The sequence below is a fragment of the Polyodon spathula genome, chromosome 2 (assembly GCF_017654505.1).
Source record: "Polyodon spathula isolate WHYD16114869_AA chromosome 2, ASM1765450v1, whole genome shotgun sequence".
Taxonomy (NCBI): domain Eukaryota; kingdom Metazoa; phylum Chordata; class Actinopteri; order Acipenseriformes; family Polyodontidae; genus Polyodon; species Polyodon spathula.
Genome location: NC_054535.1, coordinates 2,219,385 through 2,238,524, shown reverse-complemented (window position 1 = coordinate 2,238,524; position 19,140 = coordinate 2,219,385). Strand labels below are relative to the sequence as shown.

At 37.4% G+C, this 19,140-nt stretch overlaps 1 protein-coding gene across 6 annotated transcripts in view; it reads right to left on the bottom strand.

Annotated features, from left to right (window-relative positions):
• The window catches only part of LOC121329034 (TNFAIP3-interacting protein 3-like), a 34,111-nt gene extending 17,106 nt beyond the window's left edge, over window positions 1-17,005 (bottom strand). For 2 of the 6 annotated variants that reach the window (XR_005951738.1, XM_041274274.1), the window contains exons 1-2: window positions 16,832-16,968; window positions 3,018-3,105 (exon numbers count right to left, since the gene is read on the bottom strand). Coding sequence is in view for 4 of the 6 variants with exons in the window: in XM_041274274.1 (XP_041130208.1) it covers window positions 3,018-3,049 (32 nt within the window). In the remaining 2 variants the exon portion in view is untranslated. Of the gene's footprint in view, window positions 1-3,017; window positions 3,106-16,831 lie in introns of all 6 variants that reach the window. The other 4 variants (XM_041274308.1, XM_041274289.1, XM_041274299.1 and 1 more) reach the window with 4 other exon arrangements.
• Window positions 17,006-19,140: the final 2,135 nt, after the last annotated feature.

Here is a 19,140-nt window from a genome sequence, read left to right as displayed (position 1 = left end):
ACACAGCACTGCCATACACTGTACACTGCCATACACTGTACACAGCACTGCCATATACTGTACACAGCACTGCCATACACTGTACACTGCCATACACTGTACACTGCCATGTACTGTACACAGCACTGCCATTCACTGCTAAGGATACAAGGCTGAAATATACAGCCATGTGCACATCTACTGCAACACCTCAAGATGTGTCATTTATATCCTTTATATACCTGCCTGCATGGAAACCTCATGGGTGAGAATTTATATTTTCTTTCAGTTATCAGTGGCATAGAAACAATGCATGAAAATGTAAGACCACTTTGTGCTTTAATTAGGCATCTTAAACTACTTGTAAAAAAAGTCTTCCGCATTTTACCATTTGTGGCTATGTGTTCCTTTTCTCTGACTATTTTAAATGAATTGCATGTGTGGCCTACTGAAATCATCAATTCATCTAGACAATCAGTAATTTGTCTATTTTGACAATTTTCCAAGAGTTTCAGTTCCAGTGGTTTGATCTCATTGCACAACAAATCAAAACTACAGAAGCAAGGGGGTGTTCTAATAAACTAGCACACCACATAATAATAATAATAATAATAATAATAATAATAATAATAATAATAATAATAATAATAATAATAATAATCTACATTGTGAAAAGCACTGTATCTGGTAAAGAACGCAGGGTCACTAATTATCCACACTGTATTAGAATACATATTGCTTCTTTCCAAGGTAGCTCAGAATATCATTGTTTTCAGACTGTGTGACTATTGCAGTAATATGCTGCTGGACAAGCTTAACCAGATATCTCCTTTCAAGATTTCAAAATAAACATTAGCATGACATGGATTATTTTGGCTTGAAGAAAGTCATTCTTCACATAGTCCTATCTATTATGAGCATATTGATATATCTTTGTCTGCTTTTTGCATTAGTTTCCAACTGCGTTCCAAGGTTGACGGTAAAAAAATTAGTATATAATATTATATATATATATATATATATATATATATATATATATATATATATATATATATATATATATATATATATATAGTGTGTGTGTGTGTGTGTGTGTGTGTGTGTGTGTGTGTATGTATATATATATATATATATATATATATATATATATATATATATATATATATATATATGCTATATTAACATATATAGGATTATTCTCACGTCAGTCAGGATCAAAACATGCAGTGCACGTGCATCACTAATTGCTTCCTTCAAAAAAGGCTGAAGCAGTTCTCACAGTGGACACATTGTACTTACCGGGGTTGGGTAAGCAGGTCAGGTAATGCACAGTATGTACTGTGCTGTACAATACGTTAACATCCTTGTTCATGTAAATGTTTGATGGTATTCATGCAGTCCTATACCTTGATGCACAATGACTGTTGTATAATACATGCTGTGGCAGGCCTGAATCATTTAAGTGAATATGAGAAATCATGGGATTGCCAGTCTGACTAAATGTTGTCCTGTTTAAAAATGCTTTTCAGTCAATAGCACAAGAGGAATAATCTACTACACCAGATACTCACAAATATAATAGCACCTTAGATTAAAATTGTCCAAACAAAACTCCCACACTATCTTAAACTCACTAACTTGGTAAACTCACTAATTCAGTAAACTCATTAACTTGGTAAACTCACTAATTCAGTAAACTCATTAACTTGGTAAACTCATTAATTCAGTAAACTCATTAACTTGGTAAACTCACTAATTCAGTAAACTCACGAATTCGGTAAATTCAGTAATTCATAAACTCACTAATTCGGTAAATTCACTAATCAGACAGTGAAATAACGAGGGAGCACAGACAAATCTGTAATCTCTGGTAATTCTGTATGTGTCCACTCTTCATACTATGCTTCCTCCCTTTACTTCAGTTGCATAACAAAGGAATTTCAAGTAGTTTTGTCCATCCATAAGAAATGCTGCACTTAAAGCTAATTGCTGTGATTTAGAGCTACCAGTAATAAATACAATGTACTATAGAGTACACAATGGAATCAATAATTGTGTCAAATAATCTCACAAAAATAAAAAAGGGGTCACCATGTTTGCATGTTTTTATCACAGTTAAAAATGGGGGCAGTCCCAACGCGAGAGATTCACTTTAACCTGGTTATTAATGAAAATAGCAATAAAATAAATATTATGATAATACAAAATAACAGATAGTTTTAAAAAAAAACATGTATTTGACATTGTGTACATTTTTTAAAAACCTTTTCTTTCATATATATATATATATATATATATATATATATATATATATATATATATATATATATATATATATATATATATATATATAAGCAAGGGGGTGTTCTAATAAACTAGCACACCACATAATAACGTGTAATGATCTACAATGTGAAAAGCATTATTATTATGGTAAAGAACGCAGGGTCACCAAGACCATTTCTGCTGTACCAGAATACTCATGTGACATGGTTTCCAAGGTAGCGAACAGAATATCATCGAGTGAATATTATATAACCACTATATATATATCTATTAGAGATATATATAAGTTTCTAGGTCGATTTTATCTATACCATTTAAATAGGGTAATTTATCTTATGTCGTTTTGTATGACCACTGGTAAAATTTTAACTGTTTTATATATATTTTTTTTTTTTCCGCTGCTGCTTTGCTGAAGAACATTAAATAAGAGTAATTAACTTTTTCAACCATGTGCTTGCTTCTGAAAAGTCTCCTCAAAACTGAATCGTTAAAGGTGGTTATAGAAATGACCACTATGCTAGGAGTTAGTAAATGGAAAGCTCCAGTTACCAGGGCACAGAAATTGCAACTGCACACCGCCTAGTGGTCATTTTACAAACCACTTCACACAAATTCAGCTTTTCTATTTGAAGAAGCAGTGGTTGAAAGAAACATAGCTTTTGATAAGCATGGTAAATAGTGGCAAGCAGAGAGCAATAGCTAATGACAGAGAGTGCAGAACTGCAATATTAAACAAGGAACATATACAATACCTGTCCTGTTCAGACACTTCTGAGCTCCCCATTTCAGAATCCACTCTTCTGCGGCTGTTTATTTTGCCCTCAGCTGCTTATATTGAAGCTGTTAAAACAGGTGTCAACAGTAATTGTGAGCTGCTGTATAAACTTACAATTAGGCCTGTCATGTAAATTAAAATAAACTGAAAAAAATGTTCAAATGAAATGATCAGAATTTCAGTTTACCACTTTTATCAATGATGTACATGCAGCACACTAATCCAACCCCAAGTGCATCTACCTGAACCATTTCATCATAATGAAATGCACGCTGATGGTAGCTATAGAAACCAAAGTTCATATTCTAAAAAATAACGACACATGTATAACAAGTCTTCGAATGTCTTTTTACTGGGGTTATCACTGATTGTTGAGCCGGAAAAAAGAAAAGATATAAATAAATCAAAAGAGCAGACAAGACATTTCTAGTGCAATGTGATTACAATCAGTACTCTAAATTAAATCGTACTGTAACAAAATAACGCTAACCACTAGCTTACTGAATATAACTAATGTTAGATATAAAATGCTTCTAATTGAAATAAAACTGTAATTGAGTGGTAATACATACACAACATTAAGCATTGAGCTTTTACAAAGAAAGGACAATAAAGACTGGTGAACCCACCTGATATTTTATAAAAAATGTAATTATTAAAACAGAACATCCACATTATTATTATTATTATTATTATTATTATTATTATTATTATTATTATTATTATTATTATTATTATTTATCAATAAAGGAGGTTCTTATGTAACCGTTATTATTATCTAATTGGTACCTTGTACAACAGGATCCAATACTCAAAAAATCCATGCAGTTTAATAACTAACTGATATCTATTCACCTTAACTGATCTTTACTAACTTAACAAAACAATACTTACAAAATAATATCTGTACATTGACTAAGAAACAGGTTGTTGCCCAGTATGTTCATTTGTTTAGTTAAACACTCGTTTATTCAAAAACTTAATACATTCTAGATTTATTTCCATTACAAATCTCAACCCACGTTCTTACTAGAATATTACTCCTCTTCCCCACAAAGCAAAGCAAACTCTCTGAACCGAACAACGCCAGCTACTGAAACAATACTGCAAGATTAGCATGTGGGGTACCTCTGGTATGTATTAGTCAAACTGATGATACAGTGTGGTGAAAATGATTAGTTAAATATTCATAACAAGCTAACCAATTATTATCTGCCATTGCTGGGGGCCCCCAGAAAAGTGAGCGCTCCTTACACATGTCAACTTATCAAAACACCAACCTCCTGGTTACAGTGAACTGTCAACCAAAACTGCAGTGTCTGTGCTGCATCCAAGACCCTCGCACCATTCCTGCTACAGTATTTTTCTTCCATTTTCAAGTTCTGTTTAATTACAGGGTATTAAATGATAAATAACCAAGGCATTCCAACGACATGGTCTGGCAGAAATGGATATCTATATTTAAGAAGGCCTTGCTGCATGACCTTGTCTTTTCATTGAAGCAGTTTTTTTATTTGAATCTGTAAATTCTCTGTATGGATTACCATGATGTAGGACTATACGCTCATGTGGAGGACGTCTTTAAGTGGTACGTGGTTTAAGAAGCTCTTTCATTTAACATATGAGAAAAGCACATTCCTTTTCTAACAGAAAGCAATGGTACGTTTTAAACAGGAAAGTCAAAACAGACCTAAAAATGTGTTTCACTTTTGTTTTAGAATGACAAAGTGCAAGGGTTCAAATTGTTTTAAAGTCTTCATTGACAGTTTACATCCAAAGAGAATTTATTTGAAATTATACAGAGCAGTAAAGATCCATAGGGGCATATTATCAAAGTGTTTACTCTATTTTTGAATTACCTCCTATTTTTTGAAAGGAGAAAAAATATTGTTAAATGTTACAAAATGTAAAAGAAAACACCTTTAGAGCTCTTCAACTCGAACTTAGCTGCTATGCTCTGTTCTAAAATAAGAAGTTATAAAACTTAAGAAAAAATAAGAGTTGCTTAAAGACAGGAGACTTTATTTTGGAAATCTTCTAAAGATCAATCCTGTATAAGACGTCTGTCTGCAGCCTAATACTATAAACTATGTCCCTAAAAAGCCAATCTAGCTACAAAGCATTTACCACTGTGCCAAATTTTCACCATCTTTCGTGAAATGAAAAACTAACAAAATACAACAGTGCATGTAGGATATCTGTGTCATTTTAGACACTCGTGTGCATCATCAGAAAGAGCTTAGTGCCTTTGTGTCTATTATTATTTGAAGTAAATAATTGATAATTATGTAACAGAAAGCTGTTCCTGTAATGTGTTACCGTTTTACCTTTTTTTTTGGAAGATGTAATATTTTTAACTGGATGGTATGTGTACCTATTATTTGGTTATGTTCATTTGCCGTCTTTTTGACCAGGACCTTCACTTGCAAAAGAGATTTTCAATCTCAAGTGACTTCCTGATAAAATAAGGTAAAAAAACAAATCCACCAGGATTAGTCTTCTAAATAAGTTAAAATGGCACAAGAAAAAAAAAGAGAAGCTCAATTTGCAACTTTAATTTGCAAAGCTTCAGAAAAAGGTCAAACTTATTCCAGGTTTTTCACTGCAATTAGCATTAACTGGACTACAGCATGTTAGGTCTGTCCACTATGTCTGTCCACTATGTCTGTCCACTATGTCTGTCCACTATGGCGGTACACAAACCTTGTCCCTTGTTATGGTCTTGGCTTTAAATAATGTTCAAAAAATAAATAAATAAATAAATCCCCTAAAATCACCAAATATTCAGGGCAATTCTAGGTTAGATACACATCGCATTGTCAAAGCCTTTTTTAAAATTTAAATTAACAAAGTGCCCTGCAATGTCTACAATGTTATTAAATAAGGGACACAAATGTAATGAATAAATTACATTAAAAAATGGAAAATAAAACATTAAATTAGAACTCACTACTTCATGATGAGAAGAAGTCTGCATTCATCACAGCTTTGAAAAACAGATATAACACTATCGCTGCTGACTGGAGCAATGTTACATGATCTACATGGAACACAATGACTAAGTTAAAAGAGAATACCCTGCTTTGTGTAGAACCATTCATTTTTATAAAGGCTAACCCACTCAAAGGGAACCCCCTTTTTAAGAAGTCAGCTTTCTTTCAAGGGCTTTGGTTGATAGATTAAGCCTGCCTACACATTCTCTTGTAAAGAAAAGGGTCACATTCAGTGATCCCCTTGCAAACAGTGGAACAAAACACACACGCGCTGCAGTCCTGTCATAGGAAACACTATGACAAGCAATGTACTTCATGCCAGTAAATGCTGTCATTTTTTAGAACTACATTGGTTCCCCTCTAAATGTTATAGCCTTCATGGGGTTTCATTATATATATATATATATATATACACACAACCACACACACACACACACACATACCGCACTGTATTAAATTGGAACCTCAAATGTCACAATGTATATATATATATATATATATATAACTACATATATATAAGATATATATATATATATATATATATAATTTGGTTCAAAATATTGTAGTTACAATTTTTTTTAATTTATAAAAATATGTCAGTACCATTTTATACACTGATAAAAAAAAAAAAAAAAGCAAAAGATCTACTTGGGAAACATATAATATGCAAAAAACAGATTGTCTTGTTCACCAGGTATTATACAACACTATATTTAATACAAGCCTGTATTATTTTCATCATAACCAAACAAACACAATTTCCGTCTCATTGCACATACCTTGCAAAGACTTATCTTTGAGTAATGCTAAAAGAAACGTTATGAATGAAATTACAAACATTTTGACTAGGTCTTTTTCAAAGTCTTTAAAACTTGTAGTCGAAACGTTTGTCAATTAATTGATGACGTTTCTGTTGGTATGTTTAACTTGACCGTGTCAATTAGTGCGATACAGGAACACAAGAATTCGTTTTCAAAAGTAATTCCGATTTCAAAAAAGTCAGGTTAGCACTGGTTTTGGAATACTTCTTGGATTAAATACCCCAAGTAAATTCCTGATAACAGGACTGTCGGCATTGCTTTTTAAAACGTGGATGTGTTATGGATACCCAATACTCTGATCAAATTCCTGATAACAGGACTGTCGGCATTGCTTTTTAAAACGTGGATATGTAATGGATACCCAATACTCTGATCAAATGGTGGCAAAATGAAGCAGTTATATTTAGCTCCATATTTCAAATTTCATGGAAATGTTAATCTCTTTCAGCACTGAGTGGACAATTGTCCTCACCTATTAACTTTAACGGTAACAACACGTTATATATGTCTGTTATAAGAATCAGTATAAAGGTGTGATTTCTGTGATTACTTTGACATTTAAAAATAATAAACTAAGACAAATGTGCTTTCACTCTAAGTCACTGTCAGAATATGTTTTCTGACATTTACATTGACTGGGGGTGACATTTATACCAGTCTGAAACATTCATCATTAAACATTGACTCTACACAAAGTGTTTGCTTTCATGGGATACTCAGTACAATAATCCATTTAGATCAGTCTGGCAATTAAATTTATATGATCTCTATATAAAAAAAAAAACAGATAAAGCAAATGTTACACTATCTAACCGAAATCAGCAGCAATCACCAGCATAGACATGAGTCACATTCATGAACGCTAACCATATTCAAAAAGAAATAAGCAGTACTACAGCAAGTTCAGAATAATGAAACACTTATGGTTTATACAGGAGTTTATGTCTGCTTAAGTCTTCATGTACAAAACAGAGGCTCAGACAACTTGCAGGTGGTTAAGAGTGATAGTATGCTTTAGAGGCCCAGTAATCTGCACAGTTCTAGTACTTAACAAGATGAAAGCATTCAGGACATTACTGAGTCTAGCCTAAAGTAAATCAAAGGTGAGCATGGCTAATCCCAAGCTACAGTATATGATCTCTAACATAATGTCAGCAGTCCTGCAGGCAAGGAATAACAACCCAAATCCATTCAGTGGACTTTTGTTAATGCCATGGTCTCAGTGTCTTGGGAAAGGAGCGATTAAGATCTTTCTTCTGTACATGAAACTGAAGCAATACTCCAGATAGTACGAATGTTCCACCCCAACGTAAAGTGAGCCTCAGCACAATTGCAAAATCAGTTCAGTATCTTGAGCCCAAGTCTAAACCGTAGTGGTTGACTCACAAACATATTTCCCAAACTGTCATTAAATATGAAGGGGCTTTTGTCTCTTCAGCAGATTATTGGTTTTCATTATGAGAAGCGATAAGCACCCACAGGGGCAGCAGCCAATAGATAACAGCAGGTTGACAACTTTTAGGAACGTGTGGGTGGGAGACACATCATATTGTTTGCATAATGTCTTTCTACCTAACATTCTTTGAACTTTATATGAGTAAGGGGAGGATTCAAATAAAAAATACAGCGACCCTCTACCCTGTTATTTCCCTGTGTTCTCCAAAATGTTCCACTCTTTCTGCATCTTATTATTCATGAGAGTTACAGTGTAAGATCTCCATTTCCAATTGAGCGCCCAAATGAGTTTGACCTTAATGAAGCATCGAGATCAATGTTATACATTTGTTTACATTTATTTATACAGGGCAAGTCCTTGCGATATCAAGGACATTGTTCACAAAAAAATGAAATCCTGTTCAAAGTAGTGGCAAAGAACTGAAGCAAAAAACATACAGTACAAGTAAAACAAAGCAGACATAAGGCTCTTATAAATTACCATTTCTCCACACAAATTACCCTGAGAGAAATAAACCAATGCTGTATTTTTATAGACCTGGCACTACATTTTAGTTCTATATGGACCAAAGACAGTTTATGTTGCAATTGAGTGTTATAACATTGTCCCAGCCAGTCAGATTCCAAATAAAGTACAGTAGTCTCTGTGTACAGGAACACCTCTTAAGAGAACACTTTGGCTTAAAGAACACCCTTGTGGTGAAATGGAATTTCCCAATTGGAAATGCTCAGCCTAAAGGAACAGGTACTTTGCATAAAAGAACACCTTTTTGGCACCGATAGCAATTCGTTGATTACCGACTCAAAGTTCATACAGTACTGTTTTGCAGCCTAATAACTCATCATCATCAAACTCAAATAGTTTATTCAATCTTTTCAAAACTGGTTTGTCATTAAGAGAGTGCTGCTGCATTTAATGTGTGTGGGGTGGTGCTGTGTTAATAACCATTTTTAAAATTAATTCTCATATTCACAATTACTGTTTCAGCCACCGCTGTATTTTACGTAGGAGTGCTTTGTTAAATGAGTTTATCAGTTACTTTATTAATGTTAATTTGTCTGTTAGTTTACTATTAAAGTTGATTATCATACACTTGTCTATTTAACCTGGGTCCGGGTCCTGGCTATTCATGTCACAATCCCACGTAGTGTGAAACCACATACCTGGGTCGTACTGGAGTCATTATTCTTCAATAGACTTTAGAATCTAAAAAATGTGCTGTGAAAGGCAACACAACATAACCTAAAAACACATTTTAAAGAAATGTCCTCTGACACAAAAAAAAACATTTGTTCAGTTTGTAATACTGTATCGTTAATACTGTCCTCTACGCATTTCCTTTTTGATAATTGCTTGAGTGTACTGTATCGTTAATACTGTCCTCTACGCATTTCCTTTTTGATAATTGCTTGAGTGTACTGTATCGTTAATACTGTCCTCTACGCATTTCCTTTTTGATAATTGCTTGAATGTACTGTATCGTTAATATTGTCCTCTACGCATTTCCTTTTTGATAATTGCTTGAATGTACTGTATCGTTAATACTGTCCACAACACATTTCCTTTTTGATAATTGCTTGAATGTACTGTATCATTAATACTGTCCTCAACGCATTTCCTTTTTAGAACATAAGAAAAACGTCTTGCTCGTTTGGTTGTTAGTAGCTTATTGATCCCAAAATCTCATCAAGCAGCTTCTTGAAGGATCCCAGGGTGTCAGCTTCAACAACATTACTGGGGAATTGATTCCAGACCCTCACAATTCTCTGTGTAAAAAAGTACCTCCTATTTTCTGTTCTGAATGCCCCTTTGTCTAATCTCCATTTGTGACCCCTGGTCCTTGTTTCTTTTTTCAGGCTAAAAAAGTCCCTTGGGTCGACACTGTCAATACCTTTTAGAATTTTGAATGCTTGAATTAGGTCGCCACGTAGTCTTCTTTGTTCAAAGACTGGACAAGACTGAACAGATTCAATTCTTTTAGCCTGTCTGCATATGACATGCCTTTTAAGCCCGGAATAATTCTGGTCGCTCTTCTTTGCACTCTTTCTAGAGCAGCAATATCTTTTTTATAGCGAGGTGACCAGAACTGCACACAATATTCAAGATGAGGTCTTACTAGTGCATTGTACAGTTTTACCATTACTTCCCTTGATTTAAACTCAACACTTTTCACAATGTATCCGAGCATCTTGTTAGCCTTTTTTATAGCTTCCCCACATTGTCTAGATGAAGACATTTCTGAGTCAACAAAAACTCCTAGGTCTTTTTCATAGATTCCTTCTCCAATTTCAGTATCTCCCATATGATATTTATAATGTACATTTTTATTTCCTGCGTGCAGTACCTTACACTTTTCTCTATTAAATGTCATTTGCCATGTGTCTGCCCAGTTCTGAATCTTGTCTAGATCATTTTGAATGACCTTTGCTGCTGCAACAGTGTTTGCCACTCCTCCTACTTTTGTGTCGTCTGCAAATTTAACAAGTTTGCTTACTATACCAGAATCTAAATCATTAATGTAGATTAGGAATAGCAGAGGACCTAATACTGATCCCTGTGGTACACCGCTGGTTACCACACTCCATTCTGAGGTTTTTCCTCTAATCAGTACTTTCTGTTTTCTACATGTTAACCACTCCCTAATCCATGCACATGTGTTTCCTTGAATCCCAACTGCGTTCAGTTTGAGAATTAATCTTTTGTGCGGGACTTTGTCAAAAGCTTTCTGGAAATCTAAATAAACCATGTCATATGCTTTGCAATTATCCATTATCGATGTTGCATCCTCAAAAAAAATCAAGCAAGTTAGTTAGACACGATCTCCCTTTCCTAAAACCATGTTGACTGTCTCCCAGGACCCTGTTACCATATAGGTAATTTTCCATTTTGGATCTTATTATAGTTTCCATAAGTTTGCATATAATAGAAGTCAGGCTTACTGGTCTGTAGTTACCTGGTTCAGTTTTGTTTCCCTTTTTGTGGATCGGTATTACGTTTGCAATTTTCCAGTCTGTCGGTACCACCCCTGTGTCAAGAGATTGCTGCATGATCTTGGTTAGCGGTTTGTAAATTACTTCTTTCATTTCTTTGAGTACTACTGGGAGGATCTCATCCGGCCCAGGGGATTTGTTTATTTTAAGAGCTCCTAGTCCCTTTAACACTTCTGCCTCAGTTATGCTAAAGTTATTTAAAACTTGATAGGAACTGGATGACATGTGGGGCATGTTGTCAGTATCTTCCTTTGTAAAAACTTGTGAAAAGTAATCATTTAATATATTTGCTATTTTTTTTTTCTTCATCTACGATTTTGCCATTTGTATCTCTTAAACATTTAATCTCCTCTTTGAATGTTCTCTTGCTGTTGTAATATTGGAAAAACATTTTGGAATTGGTTTTAGCTCCCTTAGCAATGTTCATTTCTATTTCTCTCTTGGCCTTTCTAACTTCCTTTTTGACTTGCGTTTGCAGTTCTGTGTACTCTTTCTGCGTACTTTCTTTTTGGTCCTTTTTTAATGCTCTGTAAAGTGCCTTTTTTCACTGAATATTTTTTTTAATTGATCTATTAAACCATTTGGGCAATTTAGTTTTACATTTAGATTTGTCTACTTTAGGGATATAATTGTTTTGCGCCTCTAGTACTACATTTTTGAAGAACAACCATCCTTCTTCTGTGGGTGTTTTCTCTATTTTACTCCAATCTACTTCTGTTAGTCTCTGTTTCATACCTTCATAGTTTGCTTTTCTAAAATTGTAAACCTTAGCTTTAGTCATTACTTTTGGGGTTTTAAAAAACACTTCAAATGAGACCATGTTGTGGTCTGAGTTTGCCAGTGGTTCTCTGACCTCTGTTTTAGTTATTCTATCTTCGTTATTTGAAAAGACTAAATCAAGGCATGCCTCCCCTCTAGTCGGTGCCTTGACAAATTGTGTTAGGAAGCAGTCATTTGTCATTTCCACCATTTCTATTTCATCCTTCGTGCTACCCACCGGGTTTTCCCATTTTATTTGGGGGAAGTTGAAATCCCCCATTAGTATGGCTTCTCCTTTGCTACACGCATTTCTAATGTCATTGTATAACAGATTATTGTGCTCACCGTCTGAATCTGGCGTTCTATAGCATGCTCCTATTATTATGCCCTTTGAATTTTTGTCCGTTATTCTGACCCATATTGATTCGGTTTTATTTTCTTTGTCCAGGTTTAACACCTGGGCTTCAAGACTGTTTCTTATGTATAGCGCTACCCCTCCTCCTCTTCTGTCCTGCCTGTCTTTCCTATACAGTGTATACCCACAAATATTATATTCGTCCCCATCACTCTCAGACAACCACGTTTCTGTAACACCTATCACATCATAGTTACCTGTTAGTGCAGTAGCTTCAAGTTCTAGAATTTTGTTTCTGATACTTCTAGCATTTAGATAAATACATTTAATGGTTGTCTTACCTGAGTTGTTGTTCTTGTTTTGATGCGGTCTCCCTTCTGTTTTTTTGTTGATTTCTCCCCCCTTCCTTTCTAGTTTAAATGCTTCTGAACCTGCTCGAGGATCTTTTCTCCGAGTAGACTGGTTCCCTTGTTATTTAAATGCAGTCCATCCCGTCTATACAGATAGTCCTCGTTGTAGAATGTGGTCCAATGATCAAGATAGGTGAAGCCTTCCCGTGTGCACCACGTCTTCAGCCATGCGTTTTGATTAATTATTTCCAGCTGTCCATATGGTCCTTTGCAAGGTGCCGGTAGTATACCAGAAAATACCACAGTTTTGGTTTTCTCTTTTAATTTCCTTCCTAGCTCTCTGAATTTGTTTTGCAGGGATTTTGGTCTGTCTCTTCCAATGTTGTTTGTATCGATGTGGACGACTACTACCGGGTCGTCTCCTGTTCGTTCTAGGAGCCTGTCCACGTTCTCAGTGATGTGCTTGACCGAGGCTCCCGGAAGGCAGCACACTGTTGTAGTAAGGGGGTCCAAACTGCGAATTGAACTTGCTGTGTTTCTCAATATGGAGTCCCCAACAATCATGACCTCCCTTCTTTTTGCTGTCTGGTCACCACTGTCAATGGGGTCCTGGATGTTGTTCCTTTCATTCTCTTGTTGTTGGTTCTGCTCATCAAAATTCTGAAGTGACTCAAATCTGTTGGTTGTTTTGATTTCTGGTGGTTGTGTTTGACGAAGTTTCTTTTTTTCCCTGCTTCTGCCTACCTGAACCCAGCTGTTCTGACCTTCTATCTCCTTGGTGGCTTTCAGTCTGTTAGGGGTGATGCAGACTTCCATGAATTGTGGGTGTGCCAGTTCCTCAAGATCCTGTTGCTGTCTCACTTCTTCCAGCTCCATTTCTAGCATGCTTACTAGTTTATGCAAATCCTGGATCGCGCGGCACTTTACGCACACTTGGTTTAGCTCCGCTGGGTTTTCTCGGATTTCCCACATCAAGCAGGTGTCACAGATTACTGGCTTGAAGACCATGTTGAGGTTTTTTTTTTTTTTTGAAGTTTAGTTTCTTCTGCAGCCGTCAACCTGCTTTCCAACTGCTTCTAAACTGCTCTGTACTTTTCCATGCCTGTACTTCTCCCACTCGCTGTCGCTTCCACTCGCTGTCGCTGGGAAGACTGGCTCGTTTAACTGCGTTGTTCTGCTGTGCTGTTGGCTCCTCCCCTCGCCCGTGTCTCAGAACGGCGCTGAATTTGAATCAGCTGCTCCGAGTTTTAGCTTGTTTGTTATCAGAAAAACACACACGGCTGTTTGACTTTGAGCTGCTGCTGTGTTTCCCCAATGTCCTCTGTTTTCCGATTAAAGCAATTCAAGATGCAATTTCTCCTGCTTCTAAACTGCTCTGTACTTTTCCACGCCTGTACTTCTCCCACTCGCTGTCGCTTCCACTCGCTGTCGCTGGGAAGACTGCCTCGTTTAACTGATAATTGCTTGATAATTGCTTGAATGTACTGTATCATTAATACTGTCCTCAACGCATTTCCTTTTTGATAATTGCTTGAATGTACTGTATCGTTAATATTGTCCTCTACGCAATTCCTTTTTGATAATTGCTTGAATGTACTGTATCGTTAATATTGTCCTCTACGCATTTCCTTTTTGATAATTGCTTGAATTACCTGAACAGTACCTACTGAATTAGGCTTCTTGTATATCAGAATCTGTTAAATGTGCGGACCACTCTGGTACCCTCTGGAATTGTCGCTCAGCTTCCTACAAAGCTGATTTCACCTCTGCCTTCGCCTCTCACTGCTCTTCTCCTCTGCTGCTCTCTAACACATCCCCTCTATCACATGTGCACTGGACCCCTCCCCACTCACCTCTTCCAGACTGCTGTCCCTGCTCTACTCCCTTTCTTCTCTTCTCTTCTCCTCTCTTAACACCTCTGTGCTCTCTGGCTGTTTCTCCTCTGCCTTCAAACAAGCCTGCGTTACCCCTATCTTAAAAAAAACCTTTCCTTGATCCCTTATCCCTCCAGAACTACCGTCGTGTCTCCCTTCACCCGTTCCTCTCTAAAATCCTTGAGTGAGTGGTACATCGCCAGCTATCTGCTTTCCATTCTCTGTTCGATCCTCTCCAATCAGGTATTCGCCCGGAGCACTCCACCTAAACTGCTCTTCTCTCTGTCACTAACTCCCTACTCCCTGCCTGTGTTGCCTCCCTCTCCTCTATCCTAATTCTCCTCGACCCCTCTGCAGCCTTTGACACAGTTAACCACTCTATTGTCCTGTCCTCCCTCACTGACCTGGGACTCTCCGGCACTGCTCTTGTCTGTTTCTGCTCCTACCTCTCTGATTGCATGTTCCGGGTGTCCTGGCATAGCTCACCCTCTGCCTCTTTTGACAGGTGTCCCCCCAAAGCTCAGTCCTGGGACCCTCCTATTTTCTCTCTACTCTTTCCCTGGGTCCCCTTATCTCCTCCCATGGCTTCTTGTATCATTTCTACGCTGATGCCTAGATCTTCTTCTCCTTTCCCCCCTCTGACCCCGACATTTCCTCTCATATTTCAAACTGCCTCTCGGCCATCTCCTCCTGGATGCACCTGCATCAACTCAAACTCAACTTCTCCAAGTCAGATCTCCTTTTCTTCTCTTCCTCTGCCACTGCTGATAGCTCAATCTTTATTCCCCTTGAATCCACAACCCTCTCTCATCCACCAAGAACCTTGTGTCACCCCGACCTCTCTGTGTCTTCCTACTCTGACATCTCTACTCTGGCACACTCCTGTCGCTTCTTCCTCAGCAACATATGCTGAATTCGCCCCTTCCTCACCAACTACTTCACACAGCTCCTAGTTTAGGTCCTGGTACTGTCCCGCTTTGATTACTGCAGCACCCTCCCTGCCTCTGCCAGCCGTCCGCTCCAGCTCATCCAAAACTCTGCTACTCACCTTGTCTTTTCCCTTTCTTGTTTCTCCCACGCTACACCACGGCTCCGCTCTCTGCACTGGCTCCCTATTGCTGCTCGAATCCAACTCAAAACTCAATTCAGTACTCACAGTACTCACTATCTTGACCTTTCTGCTCCCTTCTATCTCCAGACTATTATTTCTCCCTACACCCCTCCTTGCCCCCTCCACTCCTCCACCACCGGCAGATCAGCTGTACCCCCCACTGCTCCCCTGCTTCCAGAGCCCGCTCCTCCTCCCTCGCCCCTCAGAGGTGGAACGATCTACCTACAGATATCAGGGCTGCCCAGTCCCTGAACACCTTCCGGCGCCTCCCCAAGACACATCTGTTCAGACAGCATCTGTAAACCTCACAACTCTCCACCATACCAGGCCAGTACTTGCATCAGCTTGTACTTTCACTGAACGGCTCCATACCTTGCTGTATTCTACTACTGCTCTTAATTATAACTACTTCCTGTATCTTGTATTTGACTTTACTCTTAATGGTATTCATGATTTTTGTTATTGCTCTTATTTGAAATCATTCTCATCCACTCATCATATTTACTATATGCTCATACTAGACTTTATATGAACCCGCTCTTACATGTCATTATTTACTGTATTCTCTATTTTTTGCTCTTATTTGAATTTGATCTTTTGTTATGGATTTTACTGTATTTTACAACTGCTCTTATCTGTAATGTGATATTCTGAAATGTGACATTTTGTAAAGTGATATTTTCTAATGTAATATTCTGTACTGTGATGATATTTTGTAACAGTTGTAACTCGCCCTGGATAAGAAATAAATAAATAAATAATAAACAAGCCACGTTTACCTTCTCTTGGAAACTGTTCAAATACGTAATGTGAGACTGGGTTACAGTTCAGATGTTTAGTATGCATGTCACCAGTGTTAGGCCCCTTAAGCCAGTTACAGGGTTATTAGTGGCTAAACATTCAGATGTAACATTATGTTTATATATGGTTTTACATCTATCCGTTATTATTATTATTATTATTATTATTATTATTATTCATCTGTTAGCAGACACCCTTATCCAGGGCGACTTACAGTTGTTACAGAATATCAGAACACAAAGTACCACATTGCATACAAGTAAAATACTCCTGTAACTCACGGTTGAGTGTCCTGGCAGGTAATCCCCACAGCCCCAGCGTGTCCAGTACTTCAGTCAGGTATTCAGCACCGACTTCCAGTTGTGTTCACGTTCATCTTATTATACTGTTTCACTCCTGGAATTCTGGCTGACTCACGCATTGTATGACGAACAGAAAGCTGATCCCTGGACAGCAGAGGGAATTACCTTTGGTTTATTATGTTTCTGTATCTTATTCCATAACTTTAACAAACATTGCTCGCAACCCCTTTTCTCTGTTACTGTATGCACATTGTAATGTATGTGTTTCGTTTACATGTATACCCACACACAAGAACCCAATGACAACACACAGCTTTCAAAGCCTTTTCATTCCAAATCCACATGTTCAAATATGATACATGCTTGTCTACGACCTGTGTCTATTTATACACGTACTGAAGTAATAAAGATAGTTTGCAAATTGTTAATGTGACATTAAAGAATAGCGCTATAGATATAGTTCAGTAAAAAAAAAAAAAAAAAAAAAAGGACATGCTTGCGTCATTCAGCAGAGAAACGGGAGCGCAAGCATAAACTAGAACAGGGTGTGTGCTGATCTATGCTCAGTAACAACAGACTGTTGCTGCGTGGCGTCACTAGTGTGTTCATAAAACACAGGGCTTTGTTTTAGAACTCGTCGACTCCACTGTACTTAAAAAAATAAAAATAAAAAATAAACTCTTTCCAGCACATTTCAAAACTAACCAGCTTCGATTTTAAATCTTCCCTGCACGGCCCCCTCATATGGGGACAGATCAAGAGAAAAAAGCTCCTCTAGTCTGTCTGGATATCTGGGTACGTGTGTGTGTGCGTGTGCGTGTGCGTGTGCGTGTGTGTGTGTGTGTGTGTGCGTGTGCGTGTGTGTGTGCGTGTGCGTGTGCGTGTGTGTGTGTGCGTGTGTGTGTGCGTGTGCGTGTGTGTGTGTGTGTGTGTGTGTGCGTGTGTGTGTGTGTGTGCGTGTGCGCGTGTGCGTGTGTGTGTGTGTGTGTGCGTGTGCGTGTGCGTGTGCGTGTGCGCGTGTGCGTGTGTGTGTGTGTGTGTGTGTGTGTGTGTGTGTGTGTGTGCGTGTGTGTGTGTGTGTGTGCGTGTGCGTGTGTGTGAATAGTTCTCCACCTAGAGACAGTAAGCGGGTCGCGTTTGTGTTCTTTTAGCGCTTGGTTCCCTTTTGAACTTTTAGATTATGTATTGTAGCGTGGCTCCAGGTGTTAATGGGGAAATAAGATACCCAGGATTCCCTGAGGCTTCCCTGAGGACTCCGTATATATATATATATATATATATATATATATATATATATATATATATATATATATAATTCTTAAATCTTTCAGACGTATGTTTTTTATATCTACAGAACGAGGACGTCAGCCAGCCGCTGTTTCTGTTACTGTTGTTGAATTAAAACATTTTGATAAAATGTGCTTTCTTGAGTTTTTATTGCGGTTTCTGATTGTTGTTTAAATTGCCACACCATGTATTATTATATTTGAGTGTAATCTGACGTGTAGGAAGGGAGTTCCCTTTCCATTCGAAGATGACCGCCAGTGACTCTTTTGTAATATGGCTGCTTGTCCAGGCATTCGCGTTTTGACCACAACACAACCGGGCTAAGCGACCAAGAACCCGTACATTAAAGACGTAGGAGGTTAAAAATGTTGTTGCAACAGTTACGAGTGTTATGAACCAACAGGTTGGTCATGTATATAACAGTGACTAATGTCATAGATATGTCCGTCCGAAGTTCCATACTAATAAATCATGCAAAATAAATGTATCTCTAGACACGTCGAGGCAAATGTGTTAGACTGCGTTGCAATATATACGGACTATAGAGCAAGTGCTTTCATTGTATTTCAAGACAGTAATGTGAAAGCTTTTATTAATAATAATACTAATACAAACTGTAATCAACATCTACATTTAGTTTGAGCAATCAATCGATAGTTTTGAGCCGAATGTGTGTGCTCACATCAACATTAACGAGGACCCCACCCTCATAACCGTCAGCTGAAAAGTTTTCCAAAAATCGCCATTACAGCCCGGTAGATATCAGAACACGGGTATGTAGGCTATGCTTACAGAATAATAATAATAATAATAATAATAATAATAATAATAATAATAATAATAATAATAATGTTGTTAATGCAACAAAACCCATTACAATACACCACAAGGTTTGATCAGGCCTACTCCTCGTCTTCCTCAGTTCAATGGCAATGACAGAGACCCCGTGTTTATTTACAATGTTTGCCAGCAGACCCGACGTGTGTTCTAATATTTCTTTT